The 24,657-nt window shown below is 36.8% G+C and overlaps 1 protein-coding gene across 4 annotated transcripts in view; it reads right to left on the bottom strand.

Moving 5' to 3' along the window:
* Nucleotides 1-24,657, bottom strand: part of Togaram1 (TOG array regulator of axonemal microtubules 1) — a 78,864-nt gene that overhangs the window by 5,542 nt on the left and 48,665 nt on the right. For 3 of the 4 annotated variants that reach the window (XM_010632622.3, XM_010632621.3, XM_010632623.3), the window contains 7 exons: nt 17,591-17,744; nt 11,508-11,613; nt 10,974-11,209; nt 10,444-10,602; nt 7,131-7,257; nt 6,389-6,507; nt 1,336-1,525 (listed from right to left, as the gene is read on the bottom strand). In XM_010632622.3, the coding sequence (XP_010630924.1) occupies nt 1,336-1,525; nt 6,389-6,507; nt 7,131-7,257; nt 10,444-10,602; nt 10,974-11,209; nt 11,508-11,613; nt 17,591-17,744 (1,091 nt within the window). Of the gene's footprint in view, nt 1-1,335; nt 1,526-6,388; nt 6,508-7,130; nt 7,258-9,722; nt 10,246-10,443; nt 10,603-10,973; nt 11,210-11,507; nt 11,614-17,590; nt 17,745-24,657 lie in introns of those variants that run through there. The other variant, XM_010632625.3, reaches the window with a different exon arrangement.

Here is a 24,657-nt window from a genome sequence, read left to right as displayed (position 1 = left end):
GCTAAGGATTGAACCAGGGCCCCACACATGCTAGGCCAAGGGACTACCATTTAGTTGTATCTCTAGCCTCTCAGAGTAAAATTTTTATTATTATTTCTTAATCTTAATCTGATCACATTAATAATTACTCCTTGCTCTTCAGAACTCTTATCTTTCATAAATGCAAGACATAATAATGTGAATGCTAAATAACTCTTTAAGCATATGAGGTGAACAAAGAGTACTTTATGAGGCCAAGGCCATTAGTAAGTCCTGATAATTTATTCATTTTTAATTTTTCATGTTCAGAATACTCAAACCAAGAGACATATTTTTATTAAATAATATCAGGATATGTAACTTTCTGACTCACTAGAATTAAAAGGTAGCGGTATAGGGAAAAAATAAGAACCAAGATATCTCACATAAGGTACAAGATCCCAATGATGAATGTAACTTTATTGTTTGCTTTAAATGTACCAATAAACTTAACAGGGAAAAAAACCCAAAATAAAACAAAACAAAAGAAAAAAGGCAGCTGCAGTATAGGCTGCCATGTTGAATGCACACTATGCCAATTTAAAATGGTATTTAGTTAATAAATTACTAAGAACTAACTAAATTCTGATGAAGCATAAATATCTATGCTTGGTAACATAAATAAATGCATTAATATTTCAATTTCGTTTACTTGTTTTCTTAATGTTAGGTACATGCATGGTTATATAGAGATTTCTCATCTACATATGAAAAGTTTTGATATCTACTCTAAAACAGTATCAAATTTCTTAAATCTATCTACTGACCCACTTCACAAACACGTACCTAACGCCAGGTCTGAGAGTTCTGAGAATACAGTAGTACAGAGCTTCCAAGGAACTCCTATCTTATAGGAGGGTTCACATAAGCACTTGACTATTTTCTCATTTGCTTTTTCTATTTACTCTGAGTTGTTCAGCATGTTTATAGAACAGTGAAACATGGGCAATCCATTCTTTTCAATAAACTTACTTTAAAAGTTTAAAGTAATACATATAAAACTTAGGATAACTTTTTATACTAATACCTTTTTTCTTAGCCACAGATCTCAAATGAAAATTATTACTATTGTTATTTTTGAGACAAGGTCTCACTATGTAGTTCAGGGTGGCCTTGAACTTGCAGCAATCTCCTGCCTCAGCCTTCTGAGTGCTGAGATTACAGTCATGTACCACCACACCTGGCCCTTGAAAATTATCATTATTATTTTTTCCTGATACCAGGAATCGAACTCAGGACCTTGTGCTTGCCAGGTAGGAATGTCACCCACTAAGCTACATCCCCAGCCCTGAAAATTATTTTTTGAGCGGCTCTTACCTTCACAATGTTTCCAATAATAAGCTCTTGATTATTTTCAGCATCTGATAAAAGTTGCTTAATTCCACTAATACGATCACGAAAATCTTTTGCATTTAATAAACCTGTTATGACTTTAATGTATTCTGCACTTTCTAAGGAATTACGAGGAACTGATTTTCTGGCGACCTCACGAACTTCAGTTGCCTCTCTAAAGTGAAAGAAAGGTAAATTTAATTTCATTTTTATTTTCTATAAAAACCACAAAAATGGGGTCGAGGATTTAGCTCAGTGGCTCTATACCTGCCTTGCAAGCACAAAGTCCTGAGTTTGAACCCTGGTACCAAAACCTCCCACAAATATAATAAAAATTTAATTATAAATTCATTTTTCACAAAATTATCTAGCCCACACTCATAAAATCTGTTTTGTAGGCCCTTGTGTTCTATCACAGGTTTGGTGATTTGCTGGGTGTACTCAAGGGTAGCAGTATATAGTTTTACTAATGACTAAGGCTTAATGTGGTAGGAGGAGAACAAGCAGAATCAGCAGGGAGAGAGGTGCATGGATCCCAGTATAGAGGAAACCAAATAAAAACTGTCAAACAATGACAAGGAAAAGAAAAATAAATGAAAAGAGTAAAACAGAAAAACAACTCAAGAAGCCATCCTGAAAGACGGCTGTTTTGGTTCAAGACAGCATGGAAATGAGGAGTAGCTGCTAAATGTGAGTTTTGTTGGGGCAGTGATGAAAATATTCTAAAATTGTGAGAATCATTGCACAACTTGTTGACTATATTAAAGACACTGAGGCCTAGTTGTGTAGCTCAGTGATAAGAGTGCTTGGCCAGCACACCAAACGCCCTGCACTCAATCCCAGGTGCCATAAAACAACACAAACAAAAGGAAAAAGAAACGAATTGCATCCTTTAAACAGTTGAATTTGGGCTGGGGATTTAGTTCAGTGGTGCCACCGCCTGCCTTGCAAGTGCAAGGTCCTGAGTTCAATCCCCATTACCGCAAAAACAAAAAACAAACAAACAAGAAAACAGCTGAATTATTATATGGTATGTGATTTACATCTCCAAAACACTGTAATTAAAAAAAAAGATACAACATGCAAAGAAATGATTCATATCAGACAAAGTAGACCTCAGGACAAGGAATATTACCAGAGGTAGAGATACTTCACGAGGACAAAAAGATGCACTGCTCAGAAAGTCATAACCATCCTGTATGTATCTGAACCTAATCACATCCCATCAAAGTGTATGAAGTAAAAATGATAAATCAGGAAGTATAACTGGACAAATTCACAAAAAGAGTTGGGGATGTCAGTACTCCCTACTTCATCACCTGACAGGAAAAACAGAAAATCAGCAAGGATATAGATAGAAGAGACTTGAGTAACACAATTTATCTGGGTATTTTATAGAAAGCAGAATACACAGAATACACAGAATACACATCTGTCAAAGCAGATATAAAAGAGCTGGGTTGGTGGCACAGGCCTGCAATTCCAGATCTCAGAAGGCTAAGGCAGGAGGATTGTTATGAATTTGAGGCCTGCTTGGGCTGCATAGTGAGATCAAGGCCAGGCTGAACTACATAGTGAGACCCTGTCTCTCACGCACACACAAAAAGCAGATATAAAGTAGTCACTAAGAAAAAACACAAGCTGGATCATAAAACAAGACTGGACACCTTATAAAAGCCCTGAAATAGGGCTGAGGGTATAGCTCAGTTGTAGGATACTTGCCTATCATGTGCTAGGCCCCAGGTTCAATCCTCGGCATCAGAAACAAAAGAAAACAAGCCAAAAAACAAATAACCTGGAAATTACCACAAATACTTTCAGTGAAACAACATAACTAAAATCAAAATCATTAACAAAAATATTTTTGGAAAATTTCCAAATATTTTGAAATAAAGCATACTTCTAAACATCCCTGTATTAAAGAAGAAATCCCGAGTATTAGTTTTATCCAAGTACCAAATCTAAAGATATTCCAAGACAAGAAAACTATGGTCTATGAATACAGACACAAGAAATATTCAGATAGTTTTAGCAAAACAAATTCAGTGATATAACACATGATCATGCTCAAGTGGGATTAATCTATGGCATACAAATCATCTTTTTATTTCCTTTTGGAAATTTAAGATTGAACTCAAGGCCTCTTGCATGCTAGGCAATTACCCAACAACTGAGCTACCTCCCCAGCCCTTTTTATTTTTTATTTTTAAAAATTAGTTTGGTACATTTTAGGTATACAATATAATGACACTCATTATTAGAGATTTGTACCTTTACATGATGTATCTTGATTCTTATTTCTCCCTATTCCCTTGCCTTCAACCCCTCCACCCATCTCTATTTACAGAGACTTTGTTTCCATTTTTTCATTTTCTCATGTTAATTCCATTCCCTTCTTTCCTTTCACCTTCCCCTCCCATTTCCTCTTCTAACGCTAACACTTTTTATTTTTTGAGACAGAGCCTCACTAAATTGGCCAGGCTGGCCTCAAACTTGTGATTCTCCTGCCTCAACTACCTGAGCACTATGGATTACAAGTGTGCATCACCACACCTAGACCTATTAAGTTATCTTGTTTAAACCTTCAAAGAGGAAATCAAATTTACAATATTAATAGAATAAACAAAGAAAAGTACAGGAATATCTTAATAGATGCCGAGGAAGCACTTGACAAAATTCAACATCCATTCATGACAAAAACTTGCACACTAGGAATAGAAGAAAAGTCCATCAACCTAATGAAAGGGTTTTATGAAACTTATAACTAATATCATGTATGAAATACCAAACTGTTTTTTTTATTTGGAAACAGGGTTTTGCTGTGTAGTCCAAGCTGGCCTTGAACTTGTGGCAATCCTCCTCCTCAGCCTCCTGATTGCTGGGATCATAGGCAAGCACCACTATGCCCAGAAATACTGAACACTTTTCCCATAAGATAGGAATAAGTTAAAGATGTCAGTTCTTATGTATACTTAACACTGTATTTCCTATTCCAACCACAGAGGTAACAAGGTAAAATGAAATTAGAAGCATAAAGATTTGACAGGAGAAAAGAAAATACATGATAATCCAGGAAAATCTTGTAGAATAAAGGAAATGTTGTAAAAGGCTAGGATGTGTCAAAAAAGTACAACAGTCAACCTGAGGGAGCTCCTAAAATGAAATAATTTCAAGAAGTGAATAATCATAGCATTAGATTATAAGAAAAAAATAAAATAGATAGCCATTACCCTGTATTAACATAAACATTTGAATAAATTACACAGAGGAAAGGGTCAATTTTTCTTTACAAAAAAATTCAACTAATTTAAAATAAATGAAGGAAGGAAAGAATCACTCAGGCAAAAAAAAAAAATCACACAAACTTTTTGCTGCAGATGATATCTATCGATGGTTGCTAATATTGATGGGTAAATATGTCATGAGAAATAGGATATTTTTCTAATTTTAAGTTATCCTAAGATATCTACTAATTACAATGGGAAACTAATTATTTTACAGTGAGGAAACCACCTTAACCTATGATCAAGGTTAACATTATCAGTAATAAGGATGAGCCAGGTGTGGTAGCAAATGCCTGTAGTCCTGCATGGGAGACTGAGGCAGGAGGACCATTTGGGCTGAGGAGTTTGGGGCCAGCCTGAGCAACATTGAAGTTCTACCTTACAAAAAGTAAAAACACACAAAAAAATGTACCATGTATCACGCACATGGTACACTGAAAAGGGCACAGTATCACTTCCGTGGAATTCTAGCCTGAATCTGTGACAAAACATCAGATAAAACCAAATGGAGATACATCTATGAGATGAATAACTGAGCAGTTGAGTATTTAGAAAACGCCCAGCATACGGTTTGCTTTCAAAGTCAAAAAAGCATTTTTGATGGGCACAAAAAAAGTGTTGAACCAAAATGTCTGATTCAGGGTCTTGTATGATTATTTCTCAATGTGGAAAAAAATGGCAGATTTTAATTCAGTAAGTCTGGAGGAAGTAGATTTTGCATTTCTACTAAGCTCCAATGTGGCTAGTCTGTAGGCTCTACTTTGAATACCAGAGCATACATGTAATTTTGCATAGTTAGTTAGTTAGTTTGTTTGTTTATTTATTGGTACCAGGGTTCAAGTTTGTGTCCTTGCGCTTACAAGGCAGGCGGTGGAACCACTGAGCTAAATCTCTAGACCTATAGTTAGTTTATTAATTTTTTTGTTTTTGAGACAGGGTGTTGCTATGTGGCCCAGGCTGTCCTCAAACTTATGGTGATCCTTCTGCCTCAGCCTCCTGAGTGCTAGATTACAGGTGTATGCTACTATTCTCAGATTACTCTGTTTATTTATTACAGTGTTAGTAATAGAATCTAGAACTTTATAGATACTAAGTAGAGGCCCTACCATTGAGCTACATGCTCAGCCCCCGATTTTAGTTTTTTAATAAAATTTTAGTTTACAAAATATTTCAAAGATATAAAAATGAAGGAAATATGAAAGATACTTATGTATCTATTCTCACAGTTCTAAAACAATGTTTAAAATACTGTATATTGGGCCAAGGATTTAGCTCAGTGGTGCTGTCACCTGCCTTGCAAGTGCAAGATCCCGAGTTTGATTCCTGGCACCAAAAATACTGTATATTTAAAAATAAACCCATAAAGTTATAATACATTAGAAGATGCTTAAAGTACTGTAAGATAATCCATTTATGAAAGTTGGTAAACAGGTTAAATAGATTACAAAATTGTACATATAAAAATACCTAGAAAATGCTTAAGAATAGCATTTTTTCTTGTTGTTGGCATTAAGGACACACTTTCTAGGTCCTAAAGAAATAAATGTCATCTACCCCCCCACCCCCCGTACTGGTGATCAAACTTAGGACCCTGTGCTTCCAGGTAGGCGAGGCACCACTGAGCCACATCCCTGGGCCATGAACCTCATCTAATTTTGACAAATACTCCTGGAGTGGTTCATGAAAGAATCTAGAGGAGACATCTATAAGTAAGGAGTTTCTTCTCTAACACAGGGAAGTATCAGGGAGCTTACTTTTCAGCTGAATTGAAGCCATCTCTAGAAATAGATGATGATCTTGTACTTCCAACACTGCCAGTATGAGATCGCCTTCCTTTTGCTGAAGGAGGATCTAATGGCATCTCTCCCAAACCCTGTAAAAAAAATACGATGAATGTTTAAATTAAAAAAAAAAATAAAACAGCAAATGAGAAATTGCCAAGAATGATGGGAGATGAAAGTGAGGTGGGGCACTTTTAGGGGGATTAATGGCAATGTTGTTTTACTACAACACACTTAGGAGGAGCGAGGAAAAACACTAGTGAAATAATTTACACAAGGTAATTTGCAAGGCAGCTTGATAACATTTTAAATATTTTAACAATCTGATACACATGCTTTAAAGGGTACTGGACGCATGAACTGTCTTGTGGTTAGTAGTAAACTAACAAATATGTAACAGGAAATTATATATTGACTCCTTAAAATAAACTGTTGAAAACATTGTTTTGGGGACTAAGGGCGCGACTTCGTGGTAGAGCACTTGCCTAGCATGTTGTGAGGCCCTGGGTTTAATCCCCAGAACAGCAATAAATATTTACTTTCAAAGCCTGATACCGCATAAGTCTACATAGTACCGCAGTTGTTGAAATACTAATGTAGATGTGTTCCAAATGATTAGAAAAGAAATAATCTCAGAAGCAATTATTTCTATCTTTTGCCTTCATGGGAAAATAAATGTGCTTTTAAAGTTGTTCGTATAAAAAATTCTACATACCTTTTGCCGTAAGTTTTTAACAGATTCCTTAATATATGGCAAATCTTTAGATGGGACATATTTTTCAAGCATTCTTTCAAAGTTAGGATGATACATCATAAGGAAAAGCATCTTTCGACCATAATACCTACAGATATTTGAGAAATATGTAAATGAATTTACATGTATTACCAAGTTTAATTTCTGCCCTTAGATGCAATTTTTTTTTTTTTTGTACCAGGGATCGAACTTGGGTCCTTGTGCTTGTGAGGCAGGCAGAGGAACCACTGAGCTAAATCCCAACCCTAGATGAAATTTTTTTTCAATAGGAGAAAAAGCATTCATATTAAGATTACAATCCCACTTCAAGTAAGCCACTGAAATGTGTATACACTAGTGGTAATAGAGGGCATAAGATTATCCTGCTCCCCTATTTGTCTCCTTTTACAGTCAAAGGTAGCCTAGATCTTTCAGTCATGTGTCAGATGGACAACAAAGAGATCTGACTATTTTTCAGGCACACTTGGGTCCATATTCATGACTGGCAGCATTTGGCAGAATTGTGAATTAGGAGAAGCCTTCTTTGTTCTGGGTTCCTTACCCACTGATCTCTTGTTGTGTACCTGCTGGCTAAATGTTCTGGCCCAAGTCAGCCTTCCTATGTTTTGTTTTTCTGACCACCCCTCTTCTCTTCCCTAAGTAAAACTTACCTGGGTTCCAATTCTTCAAAGTCCTATTCTCTATTACTTAAAAGAGACAAGATTGGGTAAATTGTAGTTGATGTTATTAAACGATATAAACATCTCCAAACCAGAATTTTCATGTCATGTGAATTTTTTAAAAATCCGCCAAGGATAAAATTTTAAGCCAAAACATCACTCTAATGGTAGATATTCAGATATCATGGAAGTACATACTGAAGATATTTTCAGACAGAGATCCTTACACAGTCTCTCCTTTAAGGAAGTCTGGCCCTAAAATAAATTATACTTTTTCTGATAATTTGGAACATATGGTGCTAAGAGGAATGAGAAGACAAGCTCTGGGGGAGTAGGATAGAACAAAGTTACAATCAACCACATCCCTCAAAGTGTAATGAAATTTCAGACAGGTAGGTGGTAGCAGAGAATAAACATTAACTTTTCCCATGACTATTCAGGTAAGTAGCTTCTAATGAGTTATATTCAAAGACAACTGTAATTTTTAGTTTAGAATATTAAGGTATACCACATTATCTAGCAATATGTGAAAGGGTAAAACAAACAAGTATGCCAACAATAGGGACAGTAAATATAAAAAATAAAACTCAAAAATTAAATGTAACTATCTGATAATTAAAAACTTGAATCAAACAAAAGACAAAACAAATCAGAATTACTGTGCCATTAAAGACAGTAGGGGCTGGGAGTACAGCTCAACGGTATATAGTGTTGCCTGGTTGTGAGAGGCACTGGGTTTAATTCCCAACACTACCACTACCACCACCATCACCACCAAAAAAATGGACACAAAACAAATATGAAGACACCCCACCCCACACTGGGATTCAAACTCAGGACCTTGCACTTGCCAGGCAGGCATGGTGCTCTGGTCCTCACTTGTTGTTGATAACTAATGTAGTCTATGATCTGACCCTTCCCGAATTCTTTTGAACATGAAAGTGATTACAGAACTTCTGAAACTCTTTTACTCAAGCCTCCGATGTTGGCACACGCCTGTAATTCCAGCACTTGGGAGGCTGAGGCAAGAGGACTGCCAGGAGTTTGAGGCCAGCCTAGGCTACATAATGAGTCCAAGGTGAGCCTGGACTACAGAGTGAGATCCTGTCTCAACTCAACAAAACTAAACAAACAAAATGTTTTACTCAAATCCCTAGAATCTGTGAAGATGATGTATTACTTACTCATGGGGTTATACCACTTAAGACAAAGAGATGATGTGAATGAGCCTAATCTAATTGAAACACTGAAGCCCATACAAGGAGAGAGAGCTTTCTGTGGCTGGGGATAGAGGAGGAAGTCAGAGATTGTAGGCCTGAGAGAAACTTGAAGACATCAGGCTGGCTTGAGGATGCAGGAGGGCAACACCAGAAGGAATGAGGGTGATCCAAGGCACTAAGCCAGGACTCCAGTCCTATAATCACACTGAACCGAATTTGGCCAATCATCTGAGTAAGTCTGCCAGTGAATGCTTCCACAGAGTCTCTAAGTAAGAGTCTAGGACTGCTGTTGTTACACTCTGACTTCAGCCTTCTAGGTCCCCACTGAGGAAACCCAACTGATCCATGCCAGAACTCTGACCTAAAGAACAGGAGGTAAATAATTTATGTTGCCATAAGTTACTAGCATTTGTGATGATTTGTTACACAGCAGTAGAAAACAAACACATTTACCTTCTGCATTAGCTTTTGGTGGAAGGAGTCCCACAAGATTACCCCAGTTACCTAAAATAACAGATATCTGTCTGAAAATATTACTGATTTTAGTCTTCTTTTTTTTTTTTTTTTAGCTTTAATTGAGTTTATTGGTGCATTTTAGGGATACAGTACATTACATTCATTGTTGGGATCTTGTACCTCTATGTGACAGGTCTTGGTTCTCATTTTTTCCCCTTGTCCCTGCCCTCTCTTTATTTATTAACTTGGGATCCTTCTTCCCCCTTTTAAAAATTATCACCATATATTATTGCTATGAAAGATTCTATATGACAAATAGATTTTGTACGACATATTCCTGGTCACCTGGCCTAAGCTTCCTAATTTTACAGACAACTGGGATTACCAAAGATTAAGTGTCTTGCTTAAGGGCAAATGGTGATGTATATGAGGAATTTAACACAGGCTTCTGACAACCATCAGACCTTAAGAACAACCATCAGAAATTCATGGAGTTTCCCTTCATTTCTCAGAGGATAATGTTGTTATGCATTATTTCTGTATTTTTCATGTGTTCCTGTTTCCTTGATTTTTATCTGATCGCTTGGAAAAATATCACTTTCCTCCAAATAGATTACCTGACATTTGCCCACAATGGAGTTCTTCTGCCATTTTGCTGCCCACTCATACAGTCTTGTGTCGTTTTCCTGAAGTTCATCCCTGTGACTTGGCATCTCACTACCCAGAAGTATGTAGTGTCATCTGTAAATGTGGAGAATTCACTGCGTGCTCCCTCGAGATCATTTATTTACCTACTGGTTAAATAAGACCATCCCCCAGCACCAATCCTGGGACCCTAAGTCTCCATTTAGAAAAATGTTCATTTGCTTTCAACCTTTGTTCCCTACACCTCAGCCCTTATATTAATTGACTTAGCAAGTATTACTGGCAGCTATTTACCTGGTTTCTTGTGAGCTATCCTGAGCAAACTTAGCAGCAGCTGGTAATAAACGTTCAGCCATATCTTTTGTTCCAGTTAAAATACGCTCTGGTTCCATAAATTCTACTATATCTGATAAGTGCTGGGCTGTACATCTTCTTACTGCAATGTGCAAATGGCTATAAGGAAACACGACCATTTAAACTAAATCAATATATGAACTGTTACCAAAGATCGATCTTTAATGATTAAACAGCTTTTCAGCAACCACCCTGGGAGGCAAAAACGATCAATTATTTGCATTAATTATCCCTTCCTAAGAAGTTAAAGACAAAACTCATAATCAAGAACATTTATTTAGTTCAAGACTTATGATGTAAGTAGTATTATTAGAATAACAATATTATGATTCTTTTTATGCTGAGCATGCAGTATGACCCTTATCACATAGGAATTAAGGCTTTTGGACTGAAATATGCTCCCCCCACCATAACCAGGAGCACAGACAATGTTTAGTTCAAGGACATTTCAAAATTACTCTGAACATTACCTTTGCCCTCCACTGATGAGAGCAATGACTGCACGTGCAGGACTGACGTTGTTAACCATAGCTCTCAATGCTTTGTCAACATCCTCTCTTATAAATGTATTCGATTCTCCAGCCTTGTGCAACAACACTTTGACCGTTGTATCTAGTTCTTGATCCATGCTCTTTTTCAGATAAGTGAAAAGATCGCTTAAACAGACCACAGCGGCGCGAGAAACCCCAGAGCGTAAATTTTTCACCTAAAAAATTTTTTCAAAACATAATTTTGCTGATATTCTGAAAAAAAAAACCCCAGTAAAAACAACTTTGGAAAGAGAATTTGCATTAAAGCAATCTATTTATTATGTACTAGCTTACATTCTAAAAATCAGCATCTAATAATTTTTTAGAAGTGTAGCAAATTAAGACATGGGCTACTTTCTATACATAACGACTCATCATATAATACAGAGATGTTTAAAAGTTTTAAAGGTCAAATAAGTATGGTATATTTATTCTTTTTATTCAAATAATCCTTAAATTATCTAAAAAATTTACCTCTTGAACTACTGCAAAATTTGCTTCATGCAACTTAGTGTTCAGTATCTCAGAATGAAAAGCAGCTAAGCATCTAATAAAATTCAGTCCCTCAATTTTCTTCTCCCTGTGCAATAAAGAAATGACAAAATCATTTATTAAATAGAGTTCAACAGAAACAGCTTCTCAATTTTTTTTTTTTAACATGTAGAATACTGCCAATGAGGAGACCTTTTCTACCTTCTTTTATTCAGGAATCTAAAAAAAAAAAAAAATCAGAATACATGTAAACATCTTTTTTTGTGTGTGTGGAACTAGGGATTGAACTCCAGACCTAGCACTTGCAAAGCAGGTGGTGGAACCACTGAGCTAAATCCCCAGTCCCATGTAAATATCTTTTAAGATAAATCACTACTAACAGTCAAACTAAATTCATTATTGTAATGAAATAAACATTTCTCCCTTTGTATAAATACAAGATTCTTTCTAGACAGTAGATGGATTAAAAAAATATGATAGCCATGTAAAGGTACATGATCCCAACAATGAATGTAACTGTACTGTATACCTAAAATGTACCAATAAACTCAATAAAATTAAAAAAAAATATGATAAAGGTCGAGATAATATTAAAACTAGAAAAAGAAAAGTTGGAAGAATAGTAAACCACCATTACCTGTTTTTATAACTTGTATTTATTTTTTAGTATTGGACCTAATAAGCCAGATGAAGAGTAGGTGGATACCTACAAGAGGGTAGAATTCAGCTGGGATTTAGGAGTAATATTTCAAACTTGATGGTTTTCATCTTGTAGGTTTGCAAAATATGAGCTAAGAGTTCTCTTATTTGGTAATATTGCATGTAGTCATTTTAAAAAAGGTATTTAAATTTGCCAAACAAGTTTTGCAAAGTAGTAAAAGAAACCCAGAGAGTTCAAGATGGCAAGGACATTTAGTGGCACCCTGCCTCAAATTTTTCATTTTTTGGATTGAATAAAATATTTTACTGTCACAATTTAGACACTGAAGCAACCGATTCTATACACATAATCAGAATATAAGAGAAAGCAAAGTCAAGAAGGAAGAAGACAGAAAAAGAAACTAATACATGGTGGCTGAAAACTTTCTGAATTTGATCAAAACTAAACTCTTCAGATGTAAGAACAAGCAAAGTAAAACAGACCACAGAATACTATATGTGGTTCATCACAATCAAACTGCCAAAAGGAGTGTTAGAGAATATTCTTAAAAGATGCCGCAGAAAAGAAGACAAAATACATATAAAAACAAAGATAACTGTACTGTATCCCTAAAATGTACCAATAAACTCAATTAAAGCTGAAAAAAAAAACCAAAAGATAAAAATTATAGAAAATTTCCAAGTTGGAAAATATGCAAGTCAGAAACAAAATGAATAACATGTAAGTATTAAAAAGAAAACCAAAAGAATCTACAGAAGCTGGGCATGGTGGTGCATGCTATAACCCCAATACTTTGGGAAGCTGAGGCAAAAAGGATCATGAATTTGAGCCCAGTCTGGGCAACTGAGTGAATAAGTAATATGATATAATACAGTGCAATGCAATATAATACGTACAACACAGTACAGTACAGTACACCAGACACGGTAGTGCACTTGGGTGGCTAAGGAGTTTTCCTTTCTGGATGCTTCTCAGATGTGATCTCCTGCCTCAGCCTCCCAAGAAGGTGGGATGATACATATGCCTCACCACACTTGGCAGCAGGGTGAACATCTTTTTAAATCTACTATTAATCTATGTGTGCCTATATATTTAAAGTGAAATTTTTATAGGTAGCACATGGTTGGGTCTTGATGTTTTTAATGTAATCTCATTGGACATTTAGTTCATGTACATTTAATATGACTAGTTAAATGAACTAATTTGACTTTGCTGTATGTGTCTCACCTTTGTTTCTTTTTCCTGACACTTTTAAATTGAGAATTTTCATAATTACATTTTTCTTTTGTTGCCTTATTAACAACTGTTGTGCAATTTTAGCAATTGCTAAGTATATAGCATGTGTCTAAATTACCATGAAGTGAGTTATTTGATGTATCATTTTGCTGTCTGTACCTACCTACCTATCTACTTACTTATCTACTACAATACTTTCATTTCTCCCTCTAGGCCTCTGTATTATTGTCATACATCTTTATTTCTATACGTTATAAACCCCCCAATATATTAATTTTTTTTTTGCAGTACCAGGGAATGAGCTCAGGACCTTGGTCTTACAAGGCAAGGGCAGTGCCACTGAGCTAAATCCCCAGCTGACATGTTAAACATTAGATAACTTTTTTTTTTTTTTTTTTTTTTTTTGAGACAGGGTCTCACTATGTAGTTGAGAATGACCTGGAACTCACTATGTAGCCCAGGCTGGTCTCAAACTCAGAGTGATCCTCCTGCCTCAGCCTCCCGAGTGCTGGGATTACAGGTGTGCACCATCACACCCGGCAACATTAGATAACTTTTAAAGAACTTTGTAAACCAGGCATGGTGGCGCATGCCTATAATCTCAGCACCCAGGAGGCTAAGGCAGAAGGATCATCATGTGTTTGAGGCCAGCCTGGACTACACAGTGAGTTCAAGGCCCACCTGAACTACAAAGCAAAACCTTGTCTCAAAAAACAAAAAACAAAAAAAACTTCATGGTTATCCATGTAGTTACCACTTCCATTTTGTTTCTTCCTTAGCATTGATTCAGATTATATTCTTTCTGTCTGAAGACCTTTTAACTTTCTTGTAATGCAGGTCTGCTGGTGATGAAGTCTTTAAATTTTGTAGGTCTAAAAAAAAAGCATTTCTTTCAAGATCTAGAAGATCTTGTTCCACTGCTTTTTGGCTTGCAGTGATTTTTATGAGAAGTCTTATGTTTTATATTTGTGTGTAACACTTTTTGAATGCTTCAAAGATATTCTCTTACTGATTTTAAGTAATTTAATTTATTTTTTGTACCCAGAGATCAAACTAAGGACCTTGTACTTGCCAGGAAGGTGTGGTGCCACTGAGCTACATCACTGGCCCAGTAATTTAATTTTGATGTATGTCCCTTGCGATTTTTTTCATAGTTTTTGTGCTTGGTGTTTATTGAGTGTTATGGATATGTGGCTTAATATTTTCATCAAATATAAACTTTTTCTATTTTTTTGTTTGTTTTTCTGGCACCAGGGATCAAACTTGGGACCTTGTGCTTGCATCACTGAGCTAAATCCCCCACCAAACTTGTATTTTTTTCTACAGATATTCTTTTTTTGACCCCTCTTTCTGACAACTGTAGTCATGTTTCTATTATGCTGCTTTAAGCTACACCACAGTTCACTGATTTGTGTGTCTTTGCAATATGTGTCCTTTTCAGTCTTCTTTAATTTTTGATAGTTTCTATGGCTATCTTCAGATTTGTTTGCAATGCCTAATCTGTCAACTTCAGTTGGTCTATTTCTGGTCTCAGATATTGTAGTTTTTATCTTGTTTGAGACAGGGTGTTGCTATGTAACCCTGGCTGGCCTGGAATTTGTGATCCTCCCGTCTCAGCTTCCTGAATGCTGGGACTATAGGCACACAGTATCATGTTTGATTCAGATATTGTTGTTTTTACCTGTACATATCAGATTTGGGTGTCTTAAATGTTTTACAAGTCTTTACTTGCCCAGTCTTTCTTTGGTTTAAGATGTGGGATAGAGATATAGTGTATTTATCTTCTAAATCTCTCTGTGTAATTTTGGAATGGGTTTCAAAAGTCTGCATTTTTATGAGTTTTATTTTCTTGCTTTGTATGCTTGGTAATGTCTTATAGGATTCAGACACTGTAAATTTCACTTTAGATATTTTTCTATTCTTATAATTTTATTTGAGAAAGGGTCATGTTATACAGTTCAGGCTAGTCTTGAACTCACTAGGCAGGCTCTGCCTAATCTCAAACTTGCCATGATTCCTCCTGTTTCAGCCTCCTGAGTGCTAGGATTAAGGCATGCATCACATCACCATACCCAGCCACTTATCCCTGTAAATGTCCTTGATCTTTGTCTTGAGATGTAGTTGTGTGGACACAATTTGATTCTCTCAGGCCTTGCTTTTCAACTTTGTTAAGTGGGACCAAAACAACCCTAGTTCAGGGTTTATCCTACCACACTAATAAGGCAAAACTCTCCTGAGTATTCTATCCAATGTCCTGTGAGTTATGAAATTCTTCAGTCTCCTAGTGGGAACAGGACGTATTCTGGACCTTGTATATGCTCCAGGGGTTAATCCTTGTAACTTTCTAAAATTTTCCACTGTATCTTCTTCCGGCCTTACGCACTCTGTTCACACGGCTGCCCTGACCAGTACTCAGCTGAATGGCTGAGCAGAATCCTCTGAAGCTCTCTGGAGTCCATGGTGGAGCTTTTACCACTGACATTCAGTCTTACAAATGCTAGCCACCCTAGCCTCCAAAATTCCCAGCTCTAATGCCATCTCCATCAGTGTTTGTCTGTTTTTCCCCAATATGAGCAGGGACCTGAAACTCTCTCTAGGAAGTAAGTGGGACAATTACAGGTCTTACCTCGCTTGTTTTCTGTCTCTCAGCAACCATCATCTCTCACTGACTAGTGTGAACAGTATCTTGAAAACTTTGTTGCACATATTTTGTAAGCCTTCTAAAAAATTTCTTTCAAGTCTGAGGGCAAATCAAGTCCCTATTAATCCAAGGTGACAGGAAGTTAACTTTAAGTTCTTTTTTGGATAAGTGAAATTGAAACTCTCTACTGGAACTCAAGTAAAAAGTGTTATTATGCAGGCATTTGGATTTCTTCTTGAGTCTTGAGCTCAAGAAGATGCCAGGGACCCAGCTATACATTTATGAGAACAGAGAAAGGACAGAATTTAAAGCTACTGCACTTGACACATCTTTTTTAACAAAAAGGTTTATTTAGCAAACCACGCTTCTGGGAGCAAATGTGGCCCTGTCCGAAGATTTTATGAGGAAAATTTCTGTATGTAAAAATGGATTGGATGGAACACAGTCATGCCCAACTGTTTACACTAAGACTGCTGTTGCACTACAAACAGCAGAGCAGAGCATTGACAACCATAAATATTTATTATTTGCTCTTTATAGACAAAGATTGCCAGTGAAAGATCGTCCCTGACCTATAGAATGAATATAGATTAGAGAACAGCAGCATTAGACAGTACAGAATTCCTAATCTGGAAGCCCAACAGATGAAAAGAAATCAGGAAGTACAGAGAACTGAGAACTTCAGTTTAAAAAAGGAGAGATGGAAGGGAGATGTGGAAAAAGATGTTCAGTTTAGCGAAGTTTTCTAAAAACAGGAAATATAAATTACAGCACTTTCACCCCCATCCTGGGGATCAAACCCAGGACCTCACACAGGCTACCCATGTGCTCTGCCTCTGAGCTACAGCCCTAGCCCTATAATATATCTTTATGGTGGTGAATATGACTAAGCAGAGGCAAAACTGAGGGTGAAGAATGGGATGGGACTAATATAGACACTGAAGGAACAGAGGAGAAGGTGAGACAGGCCAGCCTGTAGATGTTCCAGTTAAAACAAGTGGGGCATATGTTATTACTGTCTTCTTTTGTCTTCCTTGCGCTACTGGCTGGGCTGGCTGGGTGGATGCTGAAGCTGCAGTGAGAGCACACAAGCACTTGAGGATTGTTATAGTCTATTCTACAGAGAAATAACATATAGTGTGGATAAATACCTGTTTTACCATGCACTGACAATTTAAATATGAAGCTACACGGCATCAATATATAGAATTCCAGGAGATTTTCTCTACTGGCACCATAATTGGGAAACGGTAAAATCTATATTCCAATACCAAAGAGTTTGCGTAATCCATTATAGAATGAAATTCTGTCCTTATGGTGCATAAGTTATTATCATGTAACTAGTAATACAGGTGTATTCAAATTCAGCTAAGTCAGGAAGTTCAGTAAGTTCAAAGACTCAATGCCTGGGAGCTAAAACAATCTTTTCTAACACTATGTTAATAGGAAATGCGTTTCAAGGCATTTAATAAGAAATCTGTAAAATCATTTTGGAATTTAGCTTTCACTGAAGGATGGTTAACTTACCAATCCTCATCAGCTAAAAGCCTCAGTGCTTCTGTCAGTGCTACTTCAGGTTTGGAAAATGGCCGTAGCTCCAGCGAATCCATTATTTCTGGACTATGAGTGACAGAAGACATTCTTTCTTTATGCTGTGGCATGACTTCAGGAGACGCTTCACCTAAAACAAAACATATTAAACATAGCATGAGGAACTTGACACAAAAGATACAAATTGTATTCTGACTACAAATGTTATACAGATGCTAGAAATATTTCTTGTGGAAACTAATAGTGTAGCAGACAACTCTGCCTAGTATTAGCAGACTCTGGTTAACTGCAACCCAGTTCCAGCACCCTTTGATCTCTCCAAGCAAGACAAGCAGTGCCTTTCCCCTTTACATCCCTGCCTGCATATCAGATATTCCTGCCTGCTCCGCCACTGCCAGTTGCTTCCGGATGCTTCACACTGTGCAGCTAGATGTCTTCAAAGCACACCTTTCCTGCCTTCCCAAGCTTGTAGTCAATAGGACACCGGGTGCCTTTGGTGACCCTTATCTTTGCTGCCCAGTGCAGCACCGATCAGCCCAAGACCCAGCTTTCTCTAAGTGTTGTTTCTTTTTTTTCTACTACTGGGGATCAAACTCAGGACCTTGCATTTGTCAGGGAGTCAACAGCACATCCCTGGCCCAACCCCTAAGTCTTGTTTTTGCCTTTTTTTTTTTTTTTGGTACCAGGGATTGAACTCAGGACCTAGTACTTGCAAGGTAGGCGGTGGAATCACTGAGCTAAATCTCGGCTCCTAAACTAATTCTTTGTTTTAACTTCAACTTTTTTTTTGTAATCTGGAGACCTTTACAAAGCAAGCAGTTTCTCTACCACTGAACTACATCTCCTGCCCCAGACTGATACTTTCATAAACTACAGTAAATGAAATGTCCTATTGTTAAAAGTTTCTAAAAGCTAAATATTTTTTGTATTTGATTTGTCAGAGATAAGTAATAAGCACTACATCCAGTTTCTGAACCATACTTTGAGTAGCACTAATCTCATGGATAGAAAGCTCCTTAAATGGAGAAATATCCAATTAGAATTTAGCTATTAGAAATTATTTCTGCCAATATGCCTGCAACTATAAACAGAGCTAAACATTTAAATTTTGGTTGACATAAAATTTTATAAGTATATACTAATGTTTAAATAATATAAGGGTGACTCCAAGAAAGCATTCTTCTTATATGTCTCAAAAATTTAATATGTAAAGTCTACATTATTGGAAAACTCACAAAATTAGTTGACGTCTCCAGTAAGAATTTATGATTTTTTATTATTTGTGCCATTTGTTACTATTTGGACATCTATTCCTATTAACACAGAATTGGATGGGTAAGAATTCTGTAGGTTTTTTTTTGTCTCCCTAGATTTTTATGATAGTAACAAACAATGAAATTACCTGGTAATGCAAATATGCTTAATTTCACAAATGCCTACACTGAATAGGCTGTAGGCCATGTTTAATCAGCAATATTATCGGCCAACACCTCTCATCAACCATACTTTAACTAATGACTAGCTCTGTGAACACAGAATTTCAGAAAGTTTTCTCTGTTCTTGCATTATAAAAAGAAATACAAGGCAGTACCTCAAACTTCATCTTGTTTACCTCTTTACTTTTATCTTTAAAAAGTACATCCAAGACTACATTTATATATTAACTTTTTCTATTCCTTTGCTAATACCTAGACTTTAAACCTAAAATAAATTTCATAACTTATTGTAGTTCATAGTTTATTTCCTTAATTTAAATATTTGGCAAAAATAATAATTAAGCAATAATCCTTATTGTTTATTAGCATTTACAAATTATTTTCATTTCAACATATGATTTTTTTTCCCCATTGCTACTATACCTAAGATCTATTCAGTGTTATAAATATAGCACAGGAACATGGAGCCTACTATTCCCTAAGCATAAAACACAGAAGTACTTAATGACAAGATGAATAAATGATAAAAATGACTGTTTAAATATTGCTGGGCGTGGTGGTGCACAGCTGTAATCCCAGCACCTGGGAGGCTGAGGCAGGAGGATTGCTGTGAGTTCGAGACTAGCCTGGGCTACATAGTGAGTTCCAGGTCAGTTTCAACTACATAGTGAAACCCTGTCTCAAAAAAACAAAACAAACAAACAAATAAATATAAACCAGCTTCAGGCCAGGGGTTTAGTTCAGTGGTACTGTGCCTGCCTCAGAAGTGCAAGGTCCTGAATTTAATCCCCAGTACTGCAAAAACAAACAAACAAAAAACCATATCTAGGTATATATATAGGCACACACACACACATACACAGATATATACACCAGCTTCACTATCTTAGTTATGTTAGCTATAAAATGAGATACCATTCCTTAGTACAAGGGAGTATTTCCAGCAAGTGCGGAAGGGATGCTTGGGATAATCTGCACCTTTTAGACAACTGAGATAGTCACAGGGGAAGAAAACTGAGGGCTGCTTCCAGATCTCAAAGCTATTGAAAGGCGGCAGTCACAGGTCTGTCTATTCATTCCCACCCACTTCAGCGCTCTGTCACAGATACAATGGACCGTGTTATTTGTCAAGGCTTATCATTAGATGTCCCTCTAAAAGCCTCACATGCTCATAGGTGGGCTTTTGGGAGGTGGCTGGATCATGGGGCTGTGACGGTTATCAGTGATGAGTCCCCCAATGAGTTTATAGCTAGCTGTGATGTTGAGAGTTGGAACCTGGTTGGAGGTGGGTCACTGGGGTGTGGCACAGAAGGGTACATCCATGCCCCCACTCCCACACCTGATGTCTCTGCTTCCTGCTGCCATGCCACGAAGGTACTTTTCTTCTGCTATGCTATCTTGCTTTGGAGTCAGTGGACTACAGACTGAAAATTCTACAAACTGTGAGCCAAAATAAACCTCTCCTTTAATTTTCAGGTATCAGGTATTGTGACTCAGAGATGAGAAAGTAACAGATAAATTTCAGTACCAGTGAAGTTAAGTTATTGCTGTGACTACCTGATCATGTGGTTCAGAGCCTTTAGTTTGCTGGAGGAGTTTAAAAACATCTGGTGCTAAAAAAAAAAAAAAAAAATAATAATAATAATAATAAAATAAAAAGGTTTGGTGCTGCCAGCTGGAGAAGGGAGCCCCAGAAGGCTGTGAGCTGAGTTGATTCTGGTCAGAGCCCAGAAGGTTATGCTGACAGCAATGCAGCCAGAAAAAAGCATGCTTAGAATGTTTCAATTGGGAAAAAAAGACTACAGGCCACATGTGTTATGCTCCCTCTGGCCTCTGGCAGAAAATTTCTCTACAATTTTTTCATGCTCAGAGACTTCAAGGGAGATTGAGATTAAAGGCAAAAAAAAGTAATTAATCTGACAAAGGAAATTTCAAGGCAGCCAAACATTCAGTTTGTAGTATTGTTGGGAGCTTTTAGCCACTTCTGTGTTGTAAATCAAGCGCAAAACCCTGCAGAATGATGTACAGTTTTAAGTTTGGCCAGAAAGGAAGCTCTTCTAAAGACAAAGAGGAGAACTTGGTTGCTGGAAATATTAGCATTAAAAAGAAGCCAAGAACTTTGGAAGAGGATTAACAGGAAAAATGCCTTGAGGGAATTGTGAGGAATAAGCAATGCTCTACCCTATACAGGCTCAAAATTGCAATACTGAGAAGCTGCATTAAGAAGAGAGTTCCAAGGCACCATGCTCCAGAATGTTGGCAGTCAAGGAATGAGAACTGATTCTCCACGATGCAGCTCAAGGATCAGCCATCCAGGTACTCAAGAGGCCTCTGCAACCACCAGCAAGATGCAAAGGGAGTCAGCTACTGCTCTAGCTGGCAACACACATTAGCATCATCCATGTGGTGTTGGTTTTAGGCACATGCAGAATGCAAAAGTCATGGGGTCAGGAAGGTTTCCACCTAGATTTCAGAAGAAAGCAAGGGAGGCCAGACGGTGTGGCTCAGAGATGGCAGTGTGAAAAGCTGTGAGTATGAAGCCAAAGGTGCAGAGGAGACCCCAAGATGTTGGAAAAGCCAGGAATGTGGGTCACCTGAGGAAAGCTGCAAGGTGTGAGTAACGCCAGCCTAAGAGAGAGGTCTTCAGGATTACACCACCAGCAGTGCCTTAAGGGCAGGGCCACCCAAGACCTCTGAGTTTACAACTTGCCAGATTGTTACCAGTGATGAACATAGAACTATGGGATTTAGTGTTTGCCCTGCTGGATTTCAGTCTTGCTTTGATATCATTCCTTTCTATCTGCCTATTTCTCTCTTTTGGATTGGGAATATTTATACTGTGCTTTCACGTAACAGCAGTGCTTAACTTTCTTCGTGATTTTCATAGGCGCTCACAGCTAAATCAGAGGTGAGATTTTGATTCAGGCGTTTCAGGAACGCTTCAACTGTTTGAACTTTGGCAACTCTTAGAGACAGACTAAATGCAATTTACATAAAGGAATGCAATTGAGTCTTTTGGGGCCAGGGTGTCCTGTTATGGTTTATGTCTATAGATGTCCTGCAAAGACACATGTGCTCACAAGTGGGGCTTCTGGGAGGTGAATGCAGCGTGGGAGCCTGATTCTCACCAGAGGGTTCATCCACTGATGGAATTCTAGCTAAATGTGATGTTGGGAGGTGAAGTCTGGTCAGGGGAGGTGAGTCACTGGGGGCGTGGCAAGGGTATATTCCCCCCTCCAAGTCTCTGCTTCCTGCTACATAGCCCTCCTCTGCCTTGGAGCTAGCAGACTATGGACTAAAACCTCTACAAACTGTGAGTCAAAATAAACCTTTCCTTTTCCTCTAGTTTGTTGGAGTCAGGTATTGCCTTAGCAACAAGAAAGTAACTACCTACAACATTCTTCATCTCAGCAAGCACTTATGGCATTACATTTAAATAAGTAATAATAATAAGTAATTAAATAAGTTAAAAAAATTCTTGATATTTGATTAAGTGACTTATTTGTATCTGGAAACACCAAAGATGGTGATTCTTTTAAATGGCCCCTTCTTTCTTTTTTTTATATATTTTTTTCTTTTTATTGAGTTTATTGGTACAATCTAAGTATACAATACAGTTACATTCATTATTGGGATCCTGTACCTTTACATGATAGGTCTTGATTCTCATTTTTCCCCCTTGTCCCTGCCCTCCCTTCACCCCCTCCTCCCCTCCCCATTTACAAACACTTTATTTCCATTTTTTCAATTTCTCATATTTTTTCCTCTCCTGTATTACCTTTCCCCCACCTTTACCCTTTACTTCCTATTTCACATTATTAATTATCTCATTAGGATCCTGTGTACTATTATAGTTTCTCACACCAGAAAAACTATTTGGTTGGTATTTCAGTTAAAGAAATCTATGTATGAACATTAAAAATAGAGAATCCTAAAATAGAACTAAAAAGGAAAGTAAAAGAGAAAAGACAATGATGTAAGATTAAAATAATCCTTAATTCAGAAGACGAAAATGGTCCCTGAACATATTTAAATTGCTTCTTGCTCTTGTAGTCTTATCTTATTCTTTTTTTCATTAGAGAATACTTTATTAATTTCTGTAATCAAACCCACATAGATATGACCTTACATATTTAATACAGTGTGTTACCCCTGTACAAATGGAAAAAATAAATAAATAAAAATAAAAATAAAAATAAATTAACATTTCTACACCAATATGGCTGTCCATTTCTGTACAATGCCAACTCAACACAGTAAATTGGGATAACTTTTTCCAAAGTTGACAGCACAGTTAAAGCTTCCAAAAATTCAAATTTTATATATATGTTATATATAAAGACCAACAATAGCAGTATGTTATGCATCAATAGCAGCAACAGCTTTTCCAGGTTCTCCAATCATCTGAACAAAATTAGAGACATTCAGCACATTCCATTAAAACAAACAAACAAACAAACAAAAAAACAAAGAAAAGAATAGTATCCAGAAAACAGCAAAGTTCTGTTGCTATTGTGGTCCCTGGCACCATTTATTTATTTATTTATTTTTAGCATCTTAATCATCATCTGGAAAGAGAACATTCTAGAGTAATATCATTAAAAATAGCTCTGATAAAGCACTACTACTTATCATAAAGCAGGTACAAGATATTTTACATTCACAGAGGTATGATACAGTACCGGACTACATCTATAATACTAGAATCAGTTTTGGTTTGAAATTTGCTTTGTCTGCAAATATGATTGCTACCCCTGCTTTTTTCTGGGCTCCTGTCACAAGAAGAATTGTTTTCTATCCTTTCACCCTCAGTCTATGGGCTTCTTTTTGCACTAGGTGTGTTTCTTGTATACAATATATTGTTGGATTTTGCTTCTTATCCCATTTTGCCAGTCTATTTCTCTTGATTGGTGAGTTGAGGCCATTGACATTGATGGTTATAACTGATATGTACTGACTTATTATTGACATGTTATTGGCCTTTTGTTGACTCTTTTTACTTTTTCACCATCTCCTTTTAGTTTCTTGCCTTGCTTATTTGATTTGCTCTGTTGGACCTCACAGTGTTGTTCCCTTCACTGTCTTTTTCTAGGATCTTGTTTAGAATTGCTTGTAGTGCTGGTTTGGTATTCATGTAGTTTCTCAAGTGTTCTTTGTCCTGGAAGTATCTTATTTCCCCATCCATTTTTTTTTTTTTTTGCATGACATTGAGTGTAAGTTTATTTTAAATTATTCAACTTTTTGATGATTTTTTAAAATTTTAAATTGAATTTATTGGTACATTCTAGGTCCCCATCCATTTTGAAAGAGAGTTTTGCAGGATATTATCAGTCTAGGTTGGAGGTTGTTCTCTTTTAGTACTTGAAATATCTCACTCCAGGCTCTCCTTGCCCTAAGGGTTTGTGTTGAAAAGTCTGCTGTGATTCTGATGGACTTTCCTTTGCATGTGAGTTGTTTCTTTTCTCTTACTGCTTGTAGTATTTTGTTCTTCTGTTGGGTTTCTGGGATCTTGATTATTATATGTCTGTGTGTGTATATATATATATATGTGTGTGTGTGTGTGTGTGTGTGTGTGTATATATATATACACACACACACACACACACA

Source organism: Fukomys damarensis, unplaced genomic scaffold, assembly GCF_012274545.1.
Source record: "Fukomys damarensis isolate Sample0158 unplaced genomic scaffold, DMR_v1.0_HiC HiC_scaffold_17, whole genome shotgun sequence".
NCBI classification, from domain to species: domain Eukaryota; kingdom Metazoa; phylum Chordata; class Mammalia; order Rodentia; family Bathyergidae; genus Fukomys; species Fukomys damarensis.
The sequence above is the reverse complement of the archived record's forward strand: the minus strand, read 5'-3'. Positions and strand labels throughout refer to the sequence as shown.